Raw genomic sequence first — 21,290 nt, forward strand, 5'->3', positions numbered from 1 at the left:
AAAACCAAAATATAAACTTTTTGGGGAAAAAACAGATTTTTGGGGGGCCAATCTCATGATTTTTGGGGGGGGTCTGACTGATATTTGATCTCTTGAGGTTGGCAATATTGTATCTTTTTTCTTACAGAATGGTTGAGAACCTTAAAAAGTAGAAGGAGAGACAGGTGTGTGGCCCAGATTGAGCACTAAAGGCTTTGCCATGGCTTTCTCAGGGCAGATGGCACTACAGCAGGCAGTCAGCCTGAAGCTCATAAAGGCAAGCAGAATACCTCCTAGTGTCACAAGTGCAACACATTGGTTGTGTTGTCCCCCCTGTATGGTAGCTAGTGGCTAGAGCAGGGGTAGGCAACCTATGGCACTTGTGCCAAAGGCGGCACGCGAGCTGATTTTCAGTGGCACTCACACTGCCTGGGTCCTGGCCACTGGTCCAGGGAGCTCTGCATTTTAATTTAATTTTAAATTAAGCTTCTTAAACGTTTTTTTAAATGTTATTTACTTTACATACAACAATAGTTTAGTTATATATTATAGACTTATAGAAAGAGACCTTCTAAAAAGGTTAATGTATTACTGGCATGCAGAACCTTAAATCTGAGTGAATAAATGAAGACTTGGCACACCACTTCTGAAAGGTTGCTGACCCCTGGGCTAGAGAATGAGAGTCTTCTATTGCCACCAGTGTTACTCTTTTACAGGAATGTGCCTTTGGTGCACACCATCCCAGTTCAATCAGCTCAGGCAACCTGTGGTTGGTGGTTATTTCCAAGAGGTCTCCCTTCTGGGGAATCTAACCCCAGCCCCCTATGTAATCCATACTTACTATTCTACAATGGAAGGCAGTGATCCACCTATCCCTAGGCTTCCCAGAATAGGTTCTGTATCAATGTGTTCCCTTCCCTGGTGTGTTTCATGTTTTAGAGAAAGGGCTAGGAATGTCTGAGCCTCTTTACCTGGGTAAAGTCTGAAGAATCCTGTGGAGCTGCCAAAGTACTGCCAGGTCAGTGTTGGGTCTCTTTGGAAATTGTCCACAAAAATAGGATTCAAGGCTTCTGACATGTAAACTCCATTCAATATGCCAGGGTCTGTGGGGAAAGGCGGTGCCAGGAAACATAGGGAGAGGGGAAGGAACGGTGCAACAGGGGGAAAAAAAAGCACAGTATAGAGGAGAGTGGTGGGAACAAAGAGAAAGACCTAGACAGCGTGGAGCCTGTACATACAATGATTCTTCATGGTCTGAACACAATTACAACATGTATTCCTCACTACTGTCACTCCCTTCATGATGACAAATATCATATTGAAACTGGCTTTAAAACAAACATTGCAAGAGGAATTGTCTTCACCGTTCAAGCAAATCCTGGAATGTAAGTCACCACTAGCAATCACAAGTTAAAACTCTGCTTGGTCACACATCATCTCCCTTCCTCTTCTGGGGTTTATCTACCTTGGGTGATTTACATCAAGTTAGAACAGGATCCCAAGGGGTTATGGTAATTAACTCAAGGTTAAATACAATGTAGCGCTCAGTATAAACAGGGATTGTTGTGTTATATCATCATACCAGCTGGCTGTGGTAGCCCAACCAGCTGAAACAATGTTAAACATGACAGTCCCTGGTTACAGTGAGTGTTTAACATTGTGCGCTGGTTATCAGGACTCCTCCAGTTATGTTCTAACATGATGCAATTACCAAGTGTAGACAAGACCTTAGATTTAAAACCCTCCATCTTTCTCCTATTACTCTCTTTTTTGATATCCCTCCTCTGGTTTTCTTCATTCCATTCCTCTGTCTCTGCTTCTCCCCCAAGGCCTGATCTCTGATCCCGGACCCCCGATCTCACTTACACCTGTGTAAATCTGAAGATTTACATAAGACATCTGAGGCTGACATGAGACAGCTTGTAGTGGTATCTACTCCAGCACCAGAGAGGGTAAAATGGAGCAGCAGCAACAGGACACGAGAGGCTTTGATCAAAACCCTCTTTCTGCAATAAAACCCTCTCAAGCTTTTGAACTTTGTGGTGGCGTATATAATTTCTAAATCTAACAGTATAACAAATAATGATAGCGAAGCTTTAAAAGGGAATCACTGTAGGCCAAATAAATCAGGGGACTCACGAGTGTTTGTAAGTGAAGGGCTAGAGCAGTGACACTCAGACCTCAGTGGTTCAGGCGCCAAGTTAGCGACCAACATTACGCAAAAGAGCCACAGTGGTGTGAATTCATTGTTTCATTTAATATATATTATTCTCACAGCAAAAATGACTGAACAAGTATTCACAAAAAGAACAGGCAGAAATTTGTTAGTCTCTAAGGTGCCACAAGTACTCCTGTTCTTTTTGCGGATACAGACTAACACGGCTGCTACTCTGAAACCTGAACAAGTATTATTATTTTACCAACTACAATTGGTTAGTAACAGAGTAAAAGCTTCATGACTGGTTAATAATTAAATCACACACTGTTTTAATATCATGTGCTGCAAAGAGCCGCAGGCGACGCATTAAAGAGCCACTTGCAGCTCCCAAGTCTCAGTCTGAGTATCACTGGGTTAGAGGCTTGGCTGCTTGCAAGATGATAGATGACCTGGTTTAAGCAGCTGAAGTCCTGTGGTTTTAGAGGCTAAGCAGGGCTGAGTATGGTCAGTAGTTGGATTGGAGACCTCCCAGGGAACGGGTGTTTATGGAACACATGGATCTTTTGTGCCCTAGATTATAGTCCCTAGGGCTGTCAGCTCAGCATGAAATTCATTTAAAATGTTTAGGAGAAAAAAACCTCTCTCTTTGCATTGGCCCTGGAATGATGTAATCACTAAGGATATAATCACCAGCACCTGCCTCTGTTTGTACCTGTAGCTTCATTGAGCTCACATACAGACAGTCATAGGAGATGAGCCCAACCTAAGACAGAAGTAAGGGAGCATTTCCTGCCAAAATGTACACAAGGAGAAGGATTGATAGTCTGGCAGGCACAGAGCCAGTGGCTGGAGGCAGCCTGATATGTCAATAGAATTGGGCAGCAACTTTAGGACAATTGTGGTCAAGAACCTCAGCCTGTAAGGACTATGCAGCCCCATGTTTCAGCAGCTTGCCCACCAATTCCAATAGAGATAGGCCAGCTCCTGATTTAAGGCCAGATTGTGACTGGCAGATGTGTGGATTCACAAGGAGGGGAGGACAGTAACCAAGCACAATTGCAATGATGCTGCTGCAGTAGGCACGAGGCCTCCCAGAGCTCCTCACTGCCACCAGAAAGACAGTGCCTTAAAGTCACAGTACAACCTTTATTCTCTATCTTTCACTTCCCGCCCTCCTATTTGTGTTGTTATTCCACTGTAGTTTCCAGGTTCCCCTCACTGGGTTGTGAAGTCAGAGGTAAGAGCCCGATTACCTTTGTTGTAGACATTGGTTGGGAGTTGCACATCGCTGTACGTTGTGTTCACCAGCAGATTATTGAAATGCTCATTTGGTTCCAGAATGAATTCGTCTCCAAGCTCCACATAATTATCATTCTCATCCTTCTCGTTAATCAGGAGAGAGTTGTAGTAATCAAACTGTTGATGAGGAGCAATGAGACAGAGGAAAGGGGAAAGACATCAAGAGAGTTTATTATCGGTACTGCCAGAAAAAAAATAATCCTTCCCTGCTTTTCCTCGCTGCCTCCCTCCCTCTGGAGCCCTTCCCCACTGCCAGAATCCTTCCCTGCAGTGGGGAAAGGCTCCAGCAGCAAGGAGCTTGCAGAGCCTTTCCCCACTGCCTCCCTGCTGCCAGAGATTTTCCCCACTGCTGTAGCCTTTTCCTGCAGCTAAAAACAGCAGTGCATATGGGAAGGCACAGCTTGGGCAAGTAGAGAGCCATGTACTTGGGTACATGCCCATACCTTTCACGCATATCTGTACGCCTTGTCTAAGCCATACCTGACCATCTACACTGCTACTTAAACCCATGCTAGGGGGACTACCTGAGAACATATGCTCCACTCCACTGAAAGAAGCATGCAGTGTAGATGTAGCCTCGATCTTTAATCCTTCACCCCACCCTCTTTGACAGCTGTGTTCAGGTAGCTCCGGTAGAACTGATAATGGCCAAGTCATCACTCTTACCTGGTAGTCATAGAATCATAGAATATCAGGGTTGGAAGGGACCTCAGGAGGTCATCTAGTCCAACCCCCTGCTCAAAGCAGGATAAATCCCCAGACAGATTTTTGCCCCAGATCCCTAAATGGCTCCCTCAAGGATTGAACTCACAACCCTGGGTTTAGCAGGCCAATGCTCAAAACACTGCCAGTCTGTGATCAGATCAACTCACCAGCCCCACCAGCTTTTTGCAGCCAAATGACAAGAAGTGAGGTTTACAATGGAATATACCAATCCAAGAGGAAGTGGAGAGGTTCCACTTATCCATCATTCGGAGTCCCTGTTATTCCCCCTGTTAAAACTCCACTTCCTCTCCTACTGATCACAAAGCACCCCTTTCTCCCAGGATGGCACAGCACACAGGAGATCTTCCTTTGGAGATCACCTTTAAGGGCATCCCATGAGTTAGCCACAGCTGGGGGTGCCAGAGAGTCTGGAGTGGAAGGAATCAGCACCCTTCTTTCTGCAACATCCCCAGCTGCCACCAGCATGTGCAGCAAGAATCTGAAGGGTGCTCTTCAGCATGAGTTTACTACCACTGTGGCAGGGTGAGGAGCTGCCGTCATGCCCTGGACCTGCCATGGGAATCACTTATTTAATCAGAATGACTCCTAATGAGACAGGAGTGAGTTATTAATGTGCTACTGGGTGCTTTGAAGGCAAGGAAATACCCAACATGCCTAGGAATGGGATGGTTAGATAACTGGGTGCTCCTGGGATTGGCAGACCATGCCTGGCTATTGGCCAGTTCCTTCAAGGCTCCCTGTCACATGAATCAGGGCTTTGTCATTGAAGGATATGAACGTACCACCAGAGAGGAGTTGAATTCATGGTTCAGATCTGCGTCTTCCGCTGCTTCCACCAGCCTCTAATGCAAACACACACAAAGGGAGGATGAGTGGGAAACACCAGACAAGTCTTTTCAGAAGCATGAATTGTTCACAAAATACTGAAAACCCAGTGACTTGGACTTCAGATCTAGTTCAGCATAGCAGAGGAAGCTACGGGAGGTTACAAATTCCCCTGCATCCAATAAAGGAACGAAAGTTCTGTGCAGCAAGTTTCATATCTGGGGAGTGTACTCACAGGTACTAACTCCTAAGACTTTGTCCCCCCCACATAATGAGTACGTGGCACTGAGCATATTCATAGAGAGAGACAGGGCTGCCCAGAAGGGGGCGGGGGGGAGGCAAGAGAGGCAATTTGTCCCAGGCCCCGGATCCCACAGGGGCCCCCACGAGAATATAGTATTCTATAGTATTGCAACTTTTTTTTATGGAAGGGGCCCCCGAAATTGCTTTGCCCCAGGCCCCCTGAATCCTCTGGGCAGCCCTGGAGAGAGACTTCTATTCAGAAGAACAACAGAAGTTTTCATTCCACTTTAACTGGAGCCCTGTGAAAAAGACAACCCAGAGCCAGCCCAGCTTCAGCCTATCACCAACATAAAGGGAACGCAGACAAGCAGTGTGATGACTGGATTTTCAAAAGGGCCAGGAAACGTTATGACCATTGGTAAACTTTGCCAGCTATGGAAGCTAAAATAATCATCTGCATTATCAAATCTCATGTTTCAGGGCATCAACTGATCGTTTGTTTAGATTAAGATGGAATCCTGCTCAAACACAGCTGCATTTACAACACTGCACAATAAACTATAGCTGTGTTATGGGCCTTAGTAAGGCAATCCAAGTTTGAATCTGAGTCTAATCTTCATGGAAGGTCCCTAGCTCTCTGATGAGTCAAACCAAAACCCTGGATCTGAACACACCTAAACTTTCCTTTTGATCCAGATCCAAACATTGTTGTTTTGGCCCATCTTTACTTTTTTTACACCAAATGGTTTTTAAGGAGCCAGGACTGTGTGACTATGGATCTGCACTTCTAAAATTAGGGTAAATACACTGGCACACAACAGAGTCATAGATGTTAAGACTGGACAGGACCATTATGATCCAGATTCTAGCTTGACTTCTCTACATAACACAGGTCAAAGAACCTCACCCAATCAGAGAGCAACTAATGCGCACAATACACATTCTCAAGCAGCTGCAAGAGTCAAACTCACAGTCCGTGGGTATTGCTCAGTGACAACAGTCACAGTATGCCACATTGGGCCACACAATGTTCAAACAGGCTGCCATTCTTCAATAGCCAGTGTTCACTGCACAGGGCAGGGGTCTCACCTTCTGGAGGGTTAGCCCTGGATCTCTTGAATGAACGTTCATTATCTCATATTTATTTTGAAGCTAGCCAAGTCACTTGTTTTATTTTTCACCCCTGGCTGAGGTAGAAGCCACTATTTCTCTGTTTGTATGCTAGTATCTTTCTGCTAGTGGCTACATAATAACAGATGGAGTCAAGAGGCACCAGCTGTTGTTTGGATGGGCAACGAACTCCTCGTATAACCTTTATACCTGCATAGCTTAGCAGTTGCAGGGAAATCAAGACCAGATATTTTTAGAGGTATTTAGGAGCCTAAAGATGCAGGCACCTCGTGGGATTTTCAAAAGCACATAGGTACCTGAGTCCCATTGATTTCAATGGAAGTTAGGTGCCTAGTTGCTTTGTAACTCCCACTAGGATCCTATCTACATCATTAGGTGCCTAAGTACCTTTAAACATTTGGCCTTCAGTGCATCTAGCTTTGTGGTTGGCAGAAGGGGATTTCCCCATAAAGTTCTCAAGTTTGTACCTCAACAGCTTCTACTTTTCTGCGCAGCATGCTCTCCATCTCCTCTGAGAACTTCTTCACCAGCTCCAAGCCATCCACCTCCTTGATCTTCAGAGTGGGCTCCACATCTTTGTACTTCTGGCCAAAGGAAAGGAGAAAATCCTCACTGAATAAGGTTCACTAGGAAAGTTGTGAATCAATTACATTAGCTGGGCATTCTAGTTACTGAGGAGAGATGCATCTAAAGGGTGGTCCTGATATTCATCTATCCTTTTCTATGCCTCCCCTTTCTTCCCTTCAGTTGGACCTGTGCAAATAACTAGTGCATAATGCAGTTAATTTAGATCTCTATGCATGATTTTTTGGTGCCATCAGGTGCTTGTAGTTGTCTAAGTTACCTCAGCTGCACCAGCAAATGATCACCCATGCAAAAATGTGCCTGTGGTTATTCGCACCCGCAAGCTGTGCAAAAATGGAAGCCAAGTTTTGAAAGCTTGCCAATGTGTGTATGTACATCAAATATAACTGTATATGTGTCATGCATACCTGCCACCATGCCACCTCAAGCTGAGTTCTTGTCAACTCTCACAAGCCAAGGAGGATTGGGTCTTATCAGTACTTATATGGGACTTGGGAGACCTCCCAGACAAATCCAGGGGTGCAGGGAGTGGTGATGGTAACTGAGTTCCAGAGTCAGTGCTGAACCAATTTCCTGCCTTGGGGTTAATGAGCACTAGAGCTGGGGATGCCCTCCACTGGCTGAGACAAAGTCCTGACAACTTCATAGTCATTCAAGATTTTCTGACATCTGATACAAAATAGGGGTTTAACCCCCAGTATTCTGTCCAAATTCCAAACTGGGCAATTATATTGTGCATGCCTAAATCACCCCTGCAGTTTCCATGTTAGATGTGATAGTCCTTATGTCTTCTCTTTAAAAACAACGAGGAAAGAGGAGCAGACCAGATGGGAGCAGGAAGGGAAACAAACTGCAAAAGGAGACAATGTGATTAACCTCTGTCAAAAAGGACAGAGCCCTTATCCTGCTAGTGGTGATGGTAATGAGAGTGTTTTGATTTAAGCAGGAAAACAAATTAATAGATTCCCTTAGTCCCTCAGCCTTTCTCTTTGCAGTATATGCACTCCACCCTTGCCCCCGGATGTGCAGGATTTATAAACAGGCTACATGGAGAAAGTTTTGTGAGACCCCCTTCTTAAAATATTGGCAGCACACCAGTGCTCTCAGCCTGAGGTTCATTCTCCAGCATGATATAAAATGAGGGGGGGGGAGAGGATTTGGTGGTCCTTTCTAATTAGAAGATGTGGCGAGGGGTTTGAATGTCTCTGGGATAAACCACCAGGGCTCCTATTGTTAGACAAGCTCACTCATCATTAGAGAAGGCTGCTGAGCATATGTGGAGTCTGAAATGCCCTGAGGAGGGGACTGGGCTGAGGAGGTAGGACAGAAATAGAATCATATCCAGCTTGCGGCAGGCACGTGCAGAAGCTGCTAGTACTGTCTGGCATGATTAACAGAGCAAGGCTTTACTGGATTAAAAACTCCAGCCCTTGCATCCATGCTGCTGCTGCTAGGTAGCTGGACTGGATGGGGGAGGGGAAAAGAAGAGGAGGGGATGATTGCAAAGCACAGCAACACTACCAACAGGAGATTTACAGCCCACAGATGGAAGGCCCTGGATGATGACGAGACCACGGGACTTATCCCAGCTGCTGCCAGCCTGTCCCATTTAACTGTGTCATGGTTTCATTTGCAGAGAAGCTGATCTCTGCCACTCTGGGGGCTTTAATCAGGGCCCTCCTCTGTGAGACCAGAGTCATCTCCCCCTGGAATGCAAGACAGCTGGGAAAACTATACTAGCACTTGCATGAATGCTCTGTGCAAAGAAAACACCATCAGCAGTGGATAAACTGGGGTTGTACAGGATGGAGCAATGATTGTTCCCAACAGCGCAGGGCTGAACAGCAGCGTTTTCACTCTAGCAGGGTAATAACAGCACTTTGCACTCCTGTCAATGATTTTGAGCATGCTTCTGACACATCAGTAATTAGAGGTTAAAAGGATATCAATAACAATGGGCACTTGAGTTTACCAGCCACAGTGTACATTAAGAGCCCAGCCACACATAGTGTGCACAGTTCAACCCTTAGAATTCTCTGGGGTGGGGAGAATATTGCACAACATTAGCAGCTGGATATTTCAATGAATTCACTGGGGCTGTGTTCACCTTTGTGTTCCTTGAAATATTCTAGCAAATATTTTTACTGGCCGGAATGTTGATGAAAACAGTGAATTTTAATAGGACTCTTAGAGACTATTTGCTGAAAGAATATTCACATCCCACATGTAGGGAACACAAATAATGCCATGTGACCTCAGGTATTATGATCAGTTACCATAGTGATAAGTGCACTATAAATGTCTAGGTAGACTTCTGTGTCCAATCAAAACTAACCAACACAGATTACATTTAGAATCTTGGTTATCAAATATCAACCCAGATTCACTTGCTGAAATTATTCAGCAAATAATTTTTAATAACAAAGAGTCAAAAACCAAAAAAACCCACCACCAGAAGAAAAAACGATAAGTTGCCTGAGTACAAGTCACAAACAGAAAAAGAGCCTATGTTCATAAGCTACATCTCTCCTTTAAAACCATGGTAACAACTAATTGGGATTCTCCTTCAGCACAAGTTGGGGAGGCTGAGGTCCCAGAGTTCTGTATCCTTTGCTGTGTCTGTGAAGTGATTTACATTGCCAAATATATGTTCCTGTTCCAACCTCCATGAAATTTAGTCCACTGAAGTACTTAGCATTGCATAACTCACTGACAGTGCCACTACTTAAGTCAGAGAAAGACATTCCACCCTCACCCAGCAAAATCACTTAACATTCATTATTTAATTTGTCTGTTCTGGCCATTCTGCAATATTTAGTAATCTCATTACTCAGTCTCATCTCCAGCTGAAGCCAACGGGGTTTAGCCACAAAGGAAAGCAGAAATTGGTTCTAGGAAACATATTCATTTTTCAATTGCTAATTAACTAAATCTAGTAAGCGTGAAATCCTGGGCCCATTAAAGTCAATGGCAGTTTTTCCATTGACTTCAGTGGAGCCAGGATTTCACTGTCATTGAGCAATCTTTTCTCAGTAAAAACAATAGTAAGTAATTCAATTACTTAGGGTCAAATCCTGATCCACATGTCCTCCAGACCATGAACAACTAAGTTTTCCATGATGTGGCTGGGTTCTGTGGTCACTGAAATTCTCAGCAGTGGCTGTTGTATAACAGAGAGCAGCTGGTAGACTATATAGCCGGCACACTCGACAAGCCATAGAAAAACAAAGCCTGGATTTTTTGTGCCCTTCAAATGTACTTTGTCAGCCTCATGGAGTTTTCTGGGCCTTCTGCTATGCTTTCTCCTCCCATGGATTTTTCAGTGGGGAGGAATGAACCAGCCCTTTTTATCTAATTACTAGAAGTTATCAGGAATTAGAAAGTATTACTTATTGCATAATGCACACGGTTTTTACTACTCTTAAGAAAAGAAATGACTAATTTAAAGTAATTTCTCTCTTTGGCTGAAAGCAATTTGTATGAAATTCACCCCTTTGAACACAAAAGGCCTGTGAACCATTTAAGTCCCATTTAAGTTCTCACAGAAAAGGAACCACCAAAGCTAAAGATGATGTATGTTTTGCCACTGTTCCCACAGCAGAGCCAACGCATTGCAATGGAGATTTCAGCAGACCAGAGCAAATCAATTTTTAAGCATCCTTTAGTGGCTATGTAAAATTTGCTGTGACCATGTCCTGGCTGGTTCCTGGCTCGCTGCTAGCTGAGGAATGGGGCTCCATGTTGCTTTCTGGTGTCATCATAATTCTAACACAGCCTAAGGCTTTATTGGGCCTCGTGGGATGGGTGCAGGTTGGCGGTATCCAGTAGGATTGGAAGCAGGGGCTGTGGGTTGCAATAGGAATGCCTTATTAGTTTTCCTCTCTTTAAAACAACAAAAGCAAGCAAAAACTGCCAATGAAATTCAATGCAAAATGTTAATTAATGAAATAGAAGATTTAAATATAGAAAAGGCAGGAAACGAAAAGTTATGGTGCTAATAGCAATGGGAATTTAGTTACATTGTAAATATATCAAGCTCCTAATGCAAGGCCAAATTCTGATGTCCTTATTGTTATTACTCAGGTTTTTACTATGTCGTTACACAGGCAAAACTCCCACTGACTTCAATAAGAGTTTTGCCTGAGTGAGGAGTGAGCAAACATTGAGAAAAAACTCCAGGATTTGGCCTCTGCATTGTAAATCCATTGGGGAAGGGACCTGTCCTTGTATTTGTCTGCAAAGCGCCCCAAATACCTATAATGCTGTAGCAGCAAGCCAAAATATTTCATGTGTGAAATGTGCCATGTAGCTCAAATACGATAACGTTGCTTTGGAAACTCTTGAATTTGAATTTTCTGACTTCTGTGCATTCAAATCCCCTGCCTTAACATAACCTGAGTCTGGGTGCACGTGTGTGTGTGTGTGCGGGTGCTGGATTACATCAAAGTTCTTTGTAGGTCTGGCCTCTTTGAAAACAAGTTTCACCTATCTCAAGAGGTTTGTTCACATTACTGCATTAGGAGGATACCTGATCTTAGCCTCATGAAATCTCTCTCTCTCTCCACAGCTATAGCTCAAGCATGCAGATTGAAGTCCTTCAAGCTTATCTGCTTTAAGAAGCTTATTAGCGAAGATGGTGTTTGATCTAGAGTTTCCTAACAGGATAGAGGATGAGGAAAGACCTGGGGAAATGGGCACAGCAGGAAGAGAGGGGAAAACCCCAGGACGAGAGGGAAAAATAAATAGGATTCGAGAGGGAGCAAGGGGGGGGGGAGAGGTAATTCTGACTTGTCTGAGCTGCATGTGTATTTCTCTAGTAATGTCTAAACTGGGTAAGAAATGGACTTGGGGAGATGACTCAGAGAAGGAGAGAGTATGCAGGGCTGTGTTGGATCAGAAATCAAAACCAGGTCCTGCAGGAAGTGACAATGGTGACTCAATGAGTGGCATTCTTCCCCTGAGACGCCACTGAACCAGTGTCCCACTCTGACATCAAGAATTCCATTTCAAGCAAAGCCCAGTCCATCTGCATGCAGTGTAGCAGGTCTGCATCGTGCACAAGAGAGAGGCAGATACCGCCTTCTCTCTATCAGTGCACTGCTCAGTATCTTTGACGGGAGCAGATGAAATGTGGCTATTCGTGGGTGGAGGGTGCTCTGTCCTCTATCAGGGAAAGAAAGGTGCCACCCCTGCTGCATGAATCCTGGGCTTGATTTGCTGGTCAGAATCAAACTGTCTTTCAGTCAGAAATCAATCGTCTTGTCTCTGAGAGAATCACACATAAGATTTTGCTGGATTTGGTGCAATCTTTTATTGATGATCTGAACATGGTGACTGCTATTGTTAGAAGTAGCATCTATGAGCCCTGTTGTGCTAGGTTCTGTACAGCTCCTCTCCCAAAGACCTTACAGTTTAAATAGACAAGACAGACAAAGGGGAAATAGAGGCACAGAGAGGTGAAAGGTCACCCAGCAAGCCAATGGCTGAGGTGGGAATAGAACCTACATATCCTGGCTCATAGTAACTTGTCCACACTGCCTTTCACAGACCACACTGCTTCTCATAACACTGGGTTTGTCAAGGAACAACCCCTTTGACTTTAAGGAAGGTGGAAGCCTTTAACCTCTGAGCAGAAATAGCCACAAGAGCAATATTGGTTGGTTCTGATGGAGCAGTGGACACAAAGACGGCAGCATTTTATCACAGTCCTTAAGAGATGGTGAAGCTTATAGAACCCGATGGAAAATTCACACCTGCAGTCTTTCCATGAAGATCATAACAAGGGGCAAATGCCTTGTGACATCACAGGAGACGGAGGTCCCAGCAGAAAGCAAATAGCTTCCATTTGAATGGCTTCTCTAGGTCCAAAGGAAACTTGGATACCTGCCAGAAGCTGCTTCCATCAGCTGGTGACACTATAGAAGAGTTGGCAATGGGCAACCATCATCACTGCTACTAAAGGCCTGACTTCAGCCTGTTTTGGTATCACACCACTGCTGGGTAAGAATTGGGCAATGAAGGGTCTGGATGCATTTTATTCCAATGTGGCACATGTATGCTCCTCATGAACAGGACTAATGATCAGTGTAGATGACTCATGCTAAAGGACCAGAGGACATTTATCAGACAAGCACAGCCAAGGAGGCAGAGAGGGAATCTGTTCTTGCATCAGACAGAAGGGAACACACTAGAGAAGGAGTTTCCAGAGGGTCCAGTAGAAAGGTGAGGAAGTGTGAATGGAACGACATTCTGTCCCTTTTGTAGCTGCAGCACAGGAGTGGCTCCATCAGTAGAAAGAGGGCAAAATGTAAATAGGTAGAAGGAGTGAAGGGCAATTTATGGCTTGGTGCAAAGAAAAGATGCAGGGAAGTAGGAGAGAGAAGGGATGGTGGGTGCAAGGAAAGAATCCATCCTCTCAGATGGGTTCTGCGGTGCTCGTACTGAGCCCTGTCCTCTCCAGCAGCACCAAAAAGAGGCTGATTGGTAAAACTGTGCTTGCAGCACGAAGGGCGGAGTCAAAGTTGCACGTGATCATCCCTCTCCTCCCCTCCCCTCCCCAAGCTGTCTATAGCAGACAGGGACAGCAACCAGGTAGGGAAAGCAATGGCGTCCCAGGTTACTGGGTGTGCTTGCACTGAACGCCTTCCACTATCACAAAAGACACCATCATGACACAGCATCTTAGCACTAGCCCTTTCTACAATATAGAAATTGGTGTAGAAACTACTCTCACTTCTCCCTATTCCCAGAAATGGGTTATCTACTAGGCCAGAATTGGAGCAGAGTCCCCTGGTAGATTGGGCAAAGAGGATGATAACCGGGCTACATATCTGTCATCCACTAGGGGCTCCAGGTTCCACCACAGACACCTATTGCCTGGAAGCAGAACACAGGGAGACTGATTGCACCAGCAGGCTCATGCCGCCACTTGGGGGTGATTTTCAACAATGCTCAGCACTGGCTGAAGCCTGCTCCCCAATTTACAATTAGCTTCACTGGGAGCGGGGACAGGCCAGTGCTGAGCACTTTCAAAGGCCCACCCTCAGTACTATATATGGAGGCCATCCAAGCCAATGAGCCATTGGCAGTCAGCCGAGAGTGTGGCCATATGGAAAGAGGCTGATTTTCACAGATGGAAGATCTGAATCAGAACAGAGAAGCTCCCTCCCACCACTCTCTGGCAATGAGAGCCAGGGGAATGGCAATGATCAAGAGGCAGGTCTGGTGCTCACTGCTCTCCATGCTAAAGCCTAACCTACCTACATGCACAGTCACTGTGTGTGAGTTCATGAAGAGTGTGATTGGTTCCTTATCTGGCTCATGGAACTGCCTCTCTGCCAGGATTCTGATGAGAACTCTGTCCCCCAGCAATTTCAATGAACACTCTCCCCCGGCTCCCCATCTAGCTTCTGCATTGGCCTGTTCCATATAAAATATACTACGTCCCAGGCAGACTCACACATACACACTTCAAATTAGCCTTCTGTGATTGAAACTCAATCACTCCAAAGTTCATGGACAGCAAAAGAGGAGCTGGCCTGACCAAAGCAACCTCATTATTTCAGATAATTACGTGCTGGTTCATAACTGATTAATTCCAGCAGAAACTTGAGACAGATTTTTGCTGTGCTTCTTCAGTTCCAGCATTTCCTACCTGAGCTCATGGACCGAGCGAAAAAACAAGGTGGTCCAAATTTTCTGCTGGTGCAAATGGGCCAAACACCACTGAAGTCACTGGAGCTGGACCCATTTATGCCAGCTGCCGCCAATCAGGATGTTCCTAGCAGCTGGAATTTCAAGAAGTGGAGGGTATGAAGGTTGCTATTCCTGTGCTGAAGTTGCAGGGGCCTGGATTAAAGAACTGTGCATGATGGGCAGGGTAGGGTGAGCAATTCTTTATTCCAAGGCAATCTAGTGGTATACAACTGCTTTCAGAAATGGCATCACAACGCCCTTCAGAGAATCAGTCCTAAACTAAAGAGGAAAATCAAATTTTAAAGCAAGATTTAAAGAGAGGGAAGTGACTCAGTGGAACAGTGGGAGGAAGACAGATGAGGAAGTACAAATAAACAAGAGAGCCCCAGTTGGGAAAGCCCAGGGAACAGAGAGGAAGGCAATATTGGAGTAGAGTGAGCAGGTGGGGGAGTAGACATATATGCAATTAAGAAGGGAGGAGAAGAGTGAATATGGTCATTAAGGGAAATAGGTGGATATGAGGTCAGAGGAGAAAGGTGAACAGTGCCCATGGATAGTATGAAAAGCCAGGAGGGCAATTCTGAATCCGAAGTGGCTAGTGAGCCAATGAAAGCATCAGAGAGAGGTGCAAAGTCCACCTGGACCAATGAAAGTTAGAGGGTAGGGACTGGGAAATGAATCCAAATGGTCTTGAAAGTTAGTGAAGATTTCCTAGTGTTGCCCTTCTACAGTCGATCCCCAGGACACAGAGAGAGAGAGAAGATACAGAGGAGGGAAACCTGAAACCAGCAAAGCTCCTTGCAGGTATAGCCTACCTTCTGTAAGAGGAGCGAGCCTGAATACTTTGTCATGATGGAATATATCTCCCCACCAAAGGCATCTGCCCAGGACTTCACCCTAAAGTGGAAAAAGAGGAAAACCAGCAGTATTAGGACATCAGGTAGATAAGCTGCATCAAAGGGCAACAGTCATGCAGGCATGTATCACTTCCCTATGCATGCAAATCACCAAGCACACCTATGACACAGTAGAAAAAGTGCTAACATGTTTTCTTTTTGAACTACTAGTGAAACACACAACAGTAGTGGGAAACCATCATCTCTGTGGCCCACTCTGCACCCTGGTCTTTCCTTACCATTAGGCTGTTTTAACAGTGCCAAGTTTTGGGGTTCTTATTCAGTTATTATTGACTCAAACAGGAGTTTGCCTGAGTAAAGACCAAGTAAAAGCTGAGTTATAAGAGGGTAAGGATCTCAGGATTCAGCCCTTGGACCATGCATTCTTTGGGGTAGGGACAATGAGCCAGGCTGTGATCTCAGTTACTCCAGTGTGAATCCAAGGCATGCAATTGCTTTCAGTGAAGGTATGCTGGAGTGACACGGGTGTAAACTGGGAGCAGATTCTGGGTCAAATCTTATTTCTCTGTCAAGTACCATGCACATGTATGCCATCCTACAAATAATAGACAATAGCAATCCCACACAGAGATCATAAGGGTGGTGACATGCAGGCTGAGCATAAAGATATTGCCTCCTCCCCAAATTAGCATGTATGGCTGCAGTAATTGTCAGAATACTTAATCAGGAATTATGTTAGGATGTTCCACCTACACTCAGTTCCTTTTACAGGGATTCACTTAAGAGGTATCTACTTTTTTATAGAACACATGGCTGTCTCCACTCATCGGAACAAACCAGTTGCTTATGGAGCACAGATTCTTACCTATAATTTTCAGTGGGATTCTTCCCAGTTCTAAGAAAACTTTAAACCCAGAGGGCCTGATTCTTCTCTTTGCAAGGCCAGTACAGTATAATGCAATCAAAATCAATGGCATTCCACCACCATAAAAAACTAGTGCAATGGCATGGTAAATCAAGCACTGAGACATCCATTTTTTAACCCCTGTGTGTGATCCTGCTCCCACTGAAGTCAACTCAGTATTTCTGGCTTTTATGGTCAGTTTATTGGTTTCTGCATCCTGTTTTGTCAGCCACAGTCATCTTTTTTTTTATACCCTGAAAACAATACTGAATATTTGAATTCGCTAGGAAGACAGGATTCACTTTCCCATCTCAGACCCTTATTCTGACAAGCCCAGTAGCTTGCTTCTGGCTAGAGAAAAGCTAAAAACAAACACTTTGCCTATTGTGTAATAGACGGGGGTGGGGAAGAATTCCTTCCAAACCCTTATGGTGATCAGCTGATGTCCTGAAGCTTGAGATCTGATTACCCTTATCTCATTATTTAACTCAATAGCTCCCTGAAGCAGCTCATTTAACAATTTGTCTCTACAAGCCATTTAATGTTGGCATGAAAATTTACTAACAGTCACAAAAGCTGCTTACCCACCCATATGATGATGATGATAATAGGAAAGCTACACATAGGGCTTCTGGGAGGTTGCCTAGCCAGCCCAGGGAACTGCAGCAGTGTTACTGTCTCTCTTGATTTTATCAAGTCTTGTGATATTTGGTGTTTGCTCTGAAAGCCAGGGCTCCTGGAATCATGTGATTGCATGAGAATCTCAGAGCTTTCATTAAAAAGAGAAGAAACAAAAGTTTCTAGCCCTCACAGTTGCAAAAGAACAGCTTGAAAATGTGAACCCTAAAAGCTCCATCACCGGGAAATAAATAAAAGAACCTGAAATTACTATTTAAAAAAAAAACGATATGATTTTTAAGCCAATCCCAGGATTTCTGAATGCCTGGGATTGGAAATACTGCTGCAGACTCCCAGGAAATATCCTGGGACTGTGGCAATGGGCAGGCAGCTGTGGCAAAGCTGTGTTCAGAGCACAGCAGCATCTCCATTGACTGTTCTCTGGCTGCCTCCCTAGCCCTGTTGGCTGCCTCTCTGATGGGTTTCTTGAAGCTACGTGTGGCACTTGGGGTGCTGGAGAATCTACATTTCCTGCAGGCAAAGAGAAGGACAGTGCTGGCCAGGGAGTTAGGGGGAAGCATGGGGATAGAAAGGAAAGGGGGAGTCATGGGGACAGAGATGGGGAACTACAGGGTGACAAACGGAAGACCAGAAAGAAGAGAAGAGCCATGGGAAGGCATGAGAAGACTCATTAGGGACAATTATAAGAGAGACTGAGGTCTTGGCTACACTTGCGAGTTACAGCACAATAAAGCCGCGTACAGCGCAGTATCTCACTCCCCGTCCACACTGGCAAGGCACGTACAGCACTGTATCTCTGCTGCTACAGCGCTGCTGGTACTCCACCTCCCTGAGAGGAAAAAAGAGTAGGGCCGCCCAATGTGCTCTGATTGGCCTCCAGAAGTATTCGGCAGTATCCCACAATGCCTGTTCTAGCCACTCTGGTCATCAATTCGAACTCTACTGCCCTGGTCTCAGGTGACCAACCGTCAGACCCACCCTTTATATTCCCCAGGAATTTTAAAAATCCCCTTCCTGTTTGCTCAGCCTGGCGTGGAGTGCTATCAGCAAATCTTTCCAGATGACCATGCCTCCATGCGCCAAGCGAGCCCCAGTATGGAGCAATGGTGAGTTGCTGGACCTTATCAGTGTTTGGGGGGAAGAAGCTGTCCAGTCCCAGCTGCGCTCCAGCCGTAGGAATTACGATACCTTCGGGCAGATATCAAGGGCCATGATGGAAAGGGGCCATGACCGGGACGCACTGCAGTGCAGGATTAAAGTGAAGGAGCTGCGGAATGCCTACCGCAAAGCCTGCAAGGCAAATGGCCACTCGGGTGCTCCCCCCGTGACCTGCCGATTCTACAAAGAGCTGGACGCGATACTTGGGGGTGACCCCACCTCAACTCTGAGCACCACCATGGACACTTCAGAGTGGGGGGAGGAAGAGGAGGAAAGCGGGAGTGAGGGTGCTGGGGCGGGGAGAGACACCCCAGAATCCCTGGAGGCATGCAGAGCCGGGAGCTCTCCTCAAGCCAGGAGAAAGGTAGCCAGTCGCAGTGGCCGGTACTTGGTGGAAGACAAACAGAAGAGCAGGTTCCTGATAAGCGGCTTTTTTTGTCAGGAAGGAATTTTTTCAGTGCGGGCTCTTTGGGAGAGGAGGGTTAGGGCTGCATGCATGCCTAGATGCGGAATAGCGCATTGATGTGGTCTATCACATCGCGGTAATCAGCCTTGGTAATCTCTTCAAAAGTCTCATCCAGAACGTGGGCAATGCGCTTGCGCAGGTTTCTTGGGAGAGCCACCATGGTCCTTGTCCCAGTCAGGCTAACGTGTCCGCACCACTGTGCCACGAGGGGCGGGGGGACCATTGCTGCACACAGGCAAGCTGCATATGGGCCAGGGCGGAAGCCACATTGCAGTAGAAGACCCTCCCTTGCTTCCCAGGTCACCCTCAGCAGTGAGATATCTTCCGGGATGAACTCCTGTGGAAAATGTTGGGACAGTGTTCAGTGTAGGTTCCCCCTGCAGCTGTTGGCTCTCCCCAAGTCACAGAAACCCAGAGGACAGTACAGCCCTGAAACAATCAGTTCCCCTTACTCACCATTTTGGGGCTCTCGTGGGTTATGTGCACTCTCTTTGGGATGGGAAAATTATGCTATTGTGTAGACTGTGTGTGCCCTCCTTAAGTGCGGGGGAATCATTACTCTGTCTGGTATAAACAATGCTGCCTCTGTTAAGTGTTGCATTTTGCCTTTACAGATGCAACTTTGAGATCTCAGCCTTCCGTGTTATCACCGGCTGAGAGACTGCAAAAACTCTGGAAGAGACCGCGAAAAAGCAAAGAAGAGATGCTGCAACAAGTGATGCATCAATCTCTTAAAGAGAATCAAAAAGTGCAGGAGTGGAAGAAGAGCGAAAGCAGGATCCTCCAGGAAAACGCAGCGCACCGGCAGTGAAGCACAGAGCACCAGCAGCAAAGCACGGATCAGCTCATAAGTATCATGGAGCGCCAAGTGGACTCTATCCAGGCGCTCATAGCCATGCAGGTGGAGCAACTGTATCTTCACCACCCAGCCCTGAAAACTACGAACCTTACCCTCTGCACTCAACCCCCATCACCATGCAGTATAGCTATCCTGAAGTGCTGCACTCATTGCACAGCACTCCAGACAGGACATACGCAAATCTGTGATTGTACCATTCCCCACCCTACCCCCTTGCCCTTTCTGATTCCCAAGCAGTTGTGTTTCTTTTCAATAAATGCATTTTCTTTTCGATAAATGGATTTTTTGGCTTTGAAAACAGTCTTTATTATTGCATAAAGTAAAAGATACCTTAGCCCAGGAAAGAAACAGGCACTACAAATCAGCTTAGCAAACACAGATTCCTACTAACATTGGAACCACTGCACTTCACTCCCGTGCAGGGCACCAGACATTACTGCTGGTTTTCAGCCTCCAATTGCTCCCTCAAGGCATCCCTAATCCTTGCAGCCCCGTGCTGGGCCTCTCTAATAGCCCTGCTCTCTGGCTGTGCAAATTCAGCCTCCAGATGTTGAACCTCAGCGGTCCATGCCTGACTGAATCGTTCACCCTTCCCTTCACAAATATTATGGAGGGTACAGCAAGCGGATATAACCGCGGGGATGCTGTTTTCGGCCAAGTCCAGCTTCCCATACAGAGATCGCCAGTGGCCCTTTAAATGGCCAAAAGCACATTCCACAGTCATTCGGCACTGGCTCAGCCTGTAGTTGAACCGTTCCTTGCTGCTGTCAAGGCTCCCTGTGTAGGGTTTCATGAACCACAGCATTAATGGGTAAGCGGGATCTCCAAGGATCACAATGGGCATTCGACTTCCCCTACTGTGATCCTCCGCTCTGGGAAAAAAGTCCCGGCCCGCAGCTTCCTGAACAGGCCAGTGTTTCGAAAGATATGTGCATCATGCACCTTTCCGGGCCAACCTGCGTTAATGTCAATGAAACATCCACGGTGATCCACAAGCACCTGGAGAACCATAGAGAAATACCCCTTCCGATTACTCGGATGCTGGGTGGGCTGGTGCCAGAATAGGAATATGCATCCCATCTATCGCCCCTCCACACGTAGGGAAACCCATTTGTGCAAAGCCATCCACAATGTCCTGCACGTTACCCAGAGTCATAGAATCATAGAATATCAGGGTGGGAAGGGACCTCAGGAGGTCATCTAGTCCAACCCCCTGCTCTCAATCCCCAGACAGATTTTTGCACCAGATCCCTAAATGGCCCCCTCAAGGATTGAGCTCACAACCCTGGGTTTAGCAGGCCAATGCTCAAACCACTGAGCTATCCCTCACCCCACAGTTCTTCTGAGCAGGATGCAATTAATGGCCCTGCAAACTTGCATCAACACGATTCCAACAGTCGACTTTCCGACTCCAAACTGGTTAGCGACCGATTGGTAGCTGTCTGGAGTTGCCAGCTTCCAGATTGCAATAGCCACCCGCTTCTCCACCGGCAGGGCAGCTCTCAATCTCGTGTCCTTGCGCCGCAGGGTGGGGGCAAGCTCCTCACACAGTCCCATGAAAGTGGCTTTTCTCATCTGAAAGTTCTGCAGCCACTGCTCGTCATCCCAGACTTGCATGACGATGTGATCCCACCACTCGGTGCTTGTTTCCCGAGCCCAAAAGCGGTGTTCCACGGTGCTGAGCATGTCCGTGAATGCCACAAGCAATTTCGTGTTGTACGCGTTACACGACTCGATATCATCGTCGAACGCCTCACTGTCGCTTT

The 21,290-nt window shown here is 46.1% G+C and overlaps 1 protein-coding gene across 1 annotated transcript in view; it reads right to left on the bottom strand.

Annotated features, from left to right (window-relative positions):
* CACNA2D4 (calcium voltage-gated channel auxiliary subunit alpha2delta 4) overlaps positions 1-21,290 on the bottom strand; it is a 158,341-nt gene that overhangs the window by 133,987 nt on the left and 3,064 nt on the right. The window contains exons 2-6 of the mRNA XM_054016077.1: positions 15,457-15,538; positions 6,829-6,945; positions 4,945-5,004; positions 3,391-3,553; positions 951-1,082 (exon numbers count right to left, since the gene is read on the bottom strand). Of these exons, the coding sequence (XP_053872052.1) occupies positions 951-1,082; positions 3,391-3,553; positions 4,945-5,004; positions 6,829-6,945; positions 15,457-15,538 (554 nt within the window). The remainder of the gene's footprint in view (positions 1-950; positions 1,083-3,390; positions 3,554-4,944; positions 5,005-6,828; positions 6,946-15,456; positions 15,539-21,290) is intronic.

Source organism: Malaclemys terrapin, chromosome 1 (genome assembly GCF_027887155.1).
Source record: "Malaclemys terrapin pileata isolate rMalTer1 chromosome 1, rMalTer1.hap1, whole genome shotgun sequence".
NCBI lineage: Eukaryota > Metazoa > Chordata > Testudines > Emydidae > Malaclemys > Malaclemys terrapin.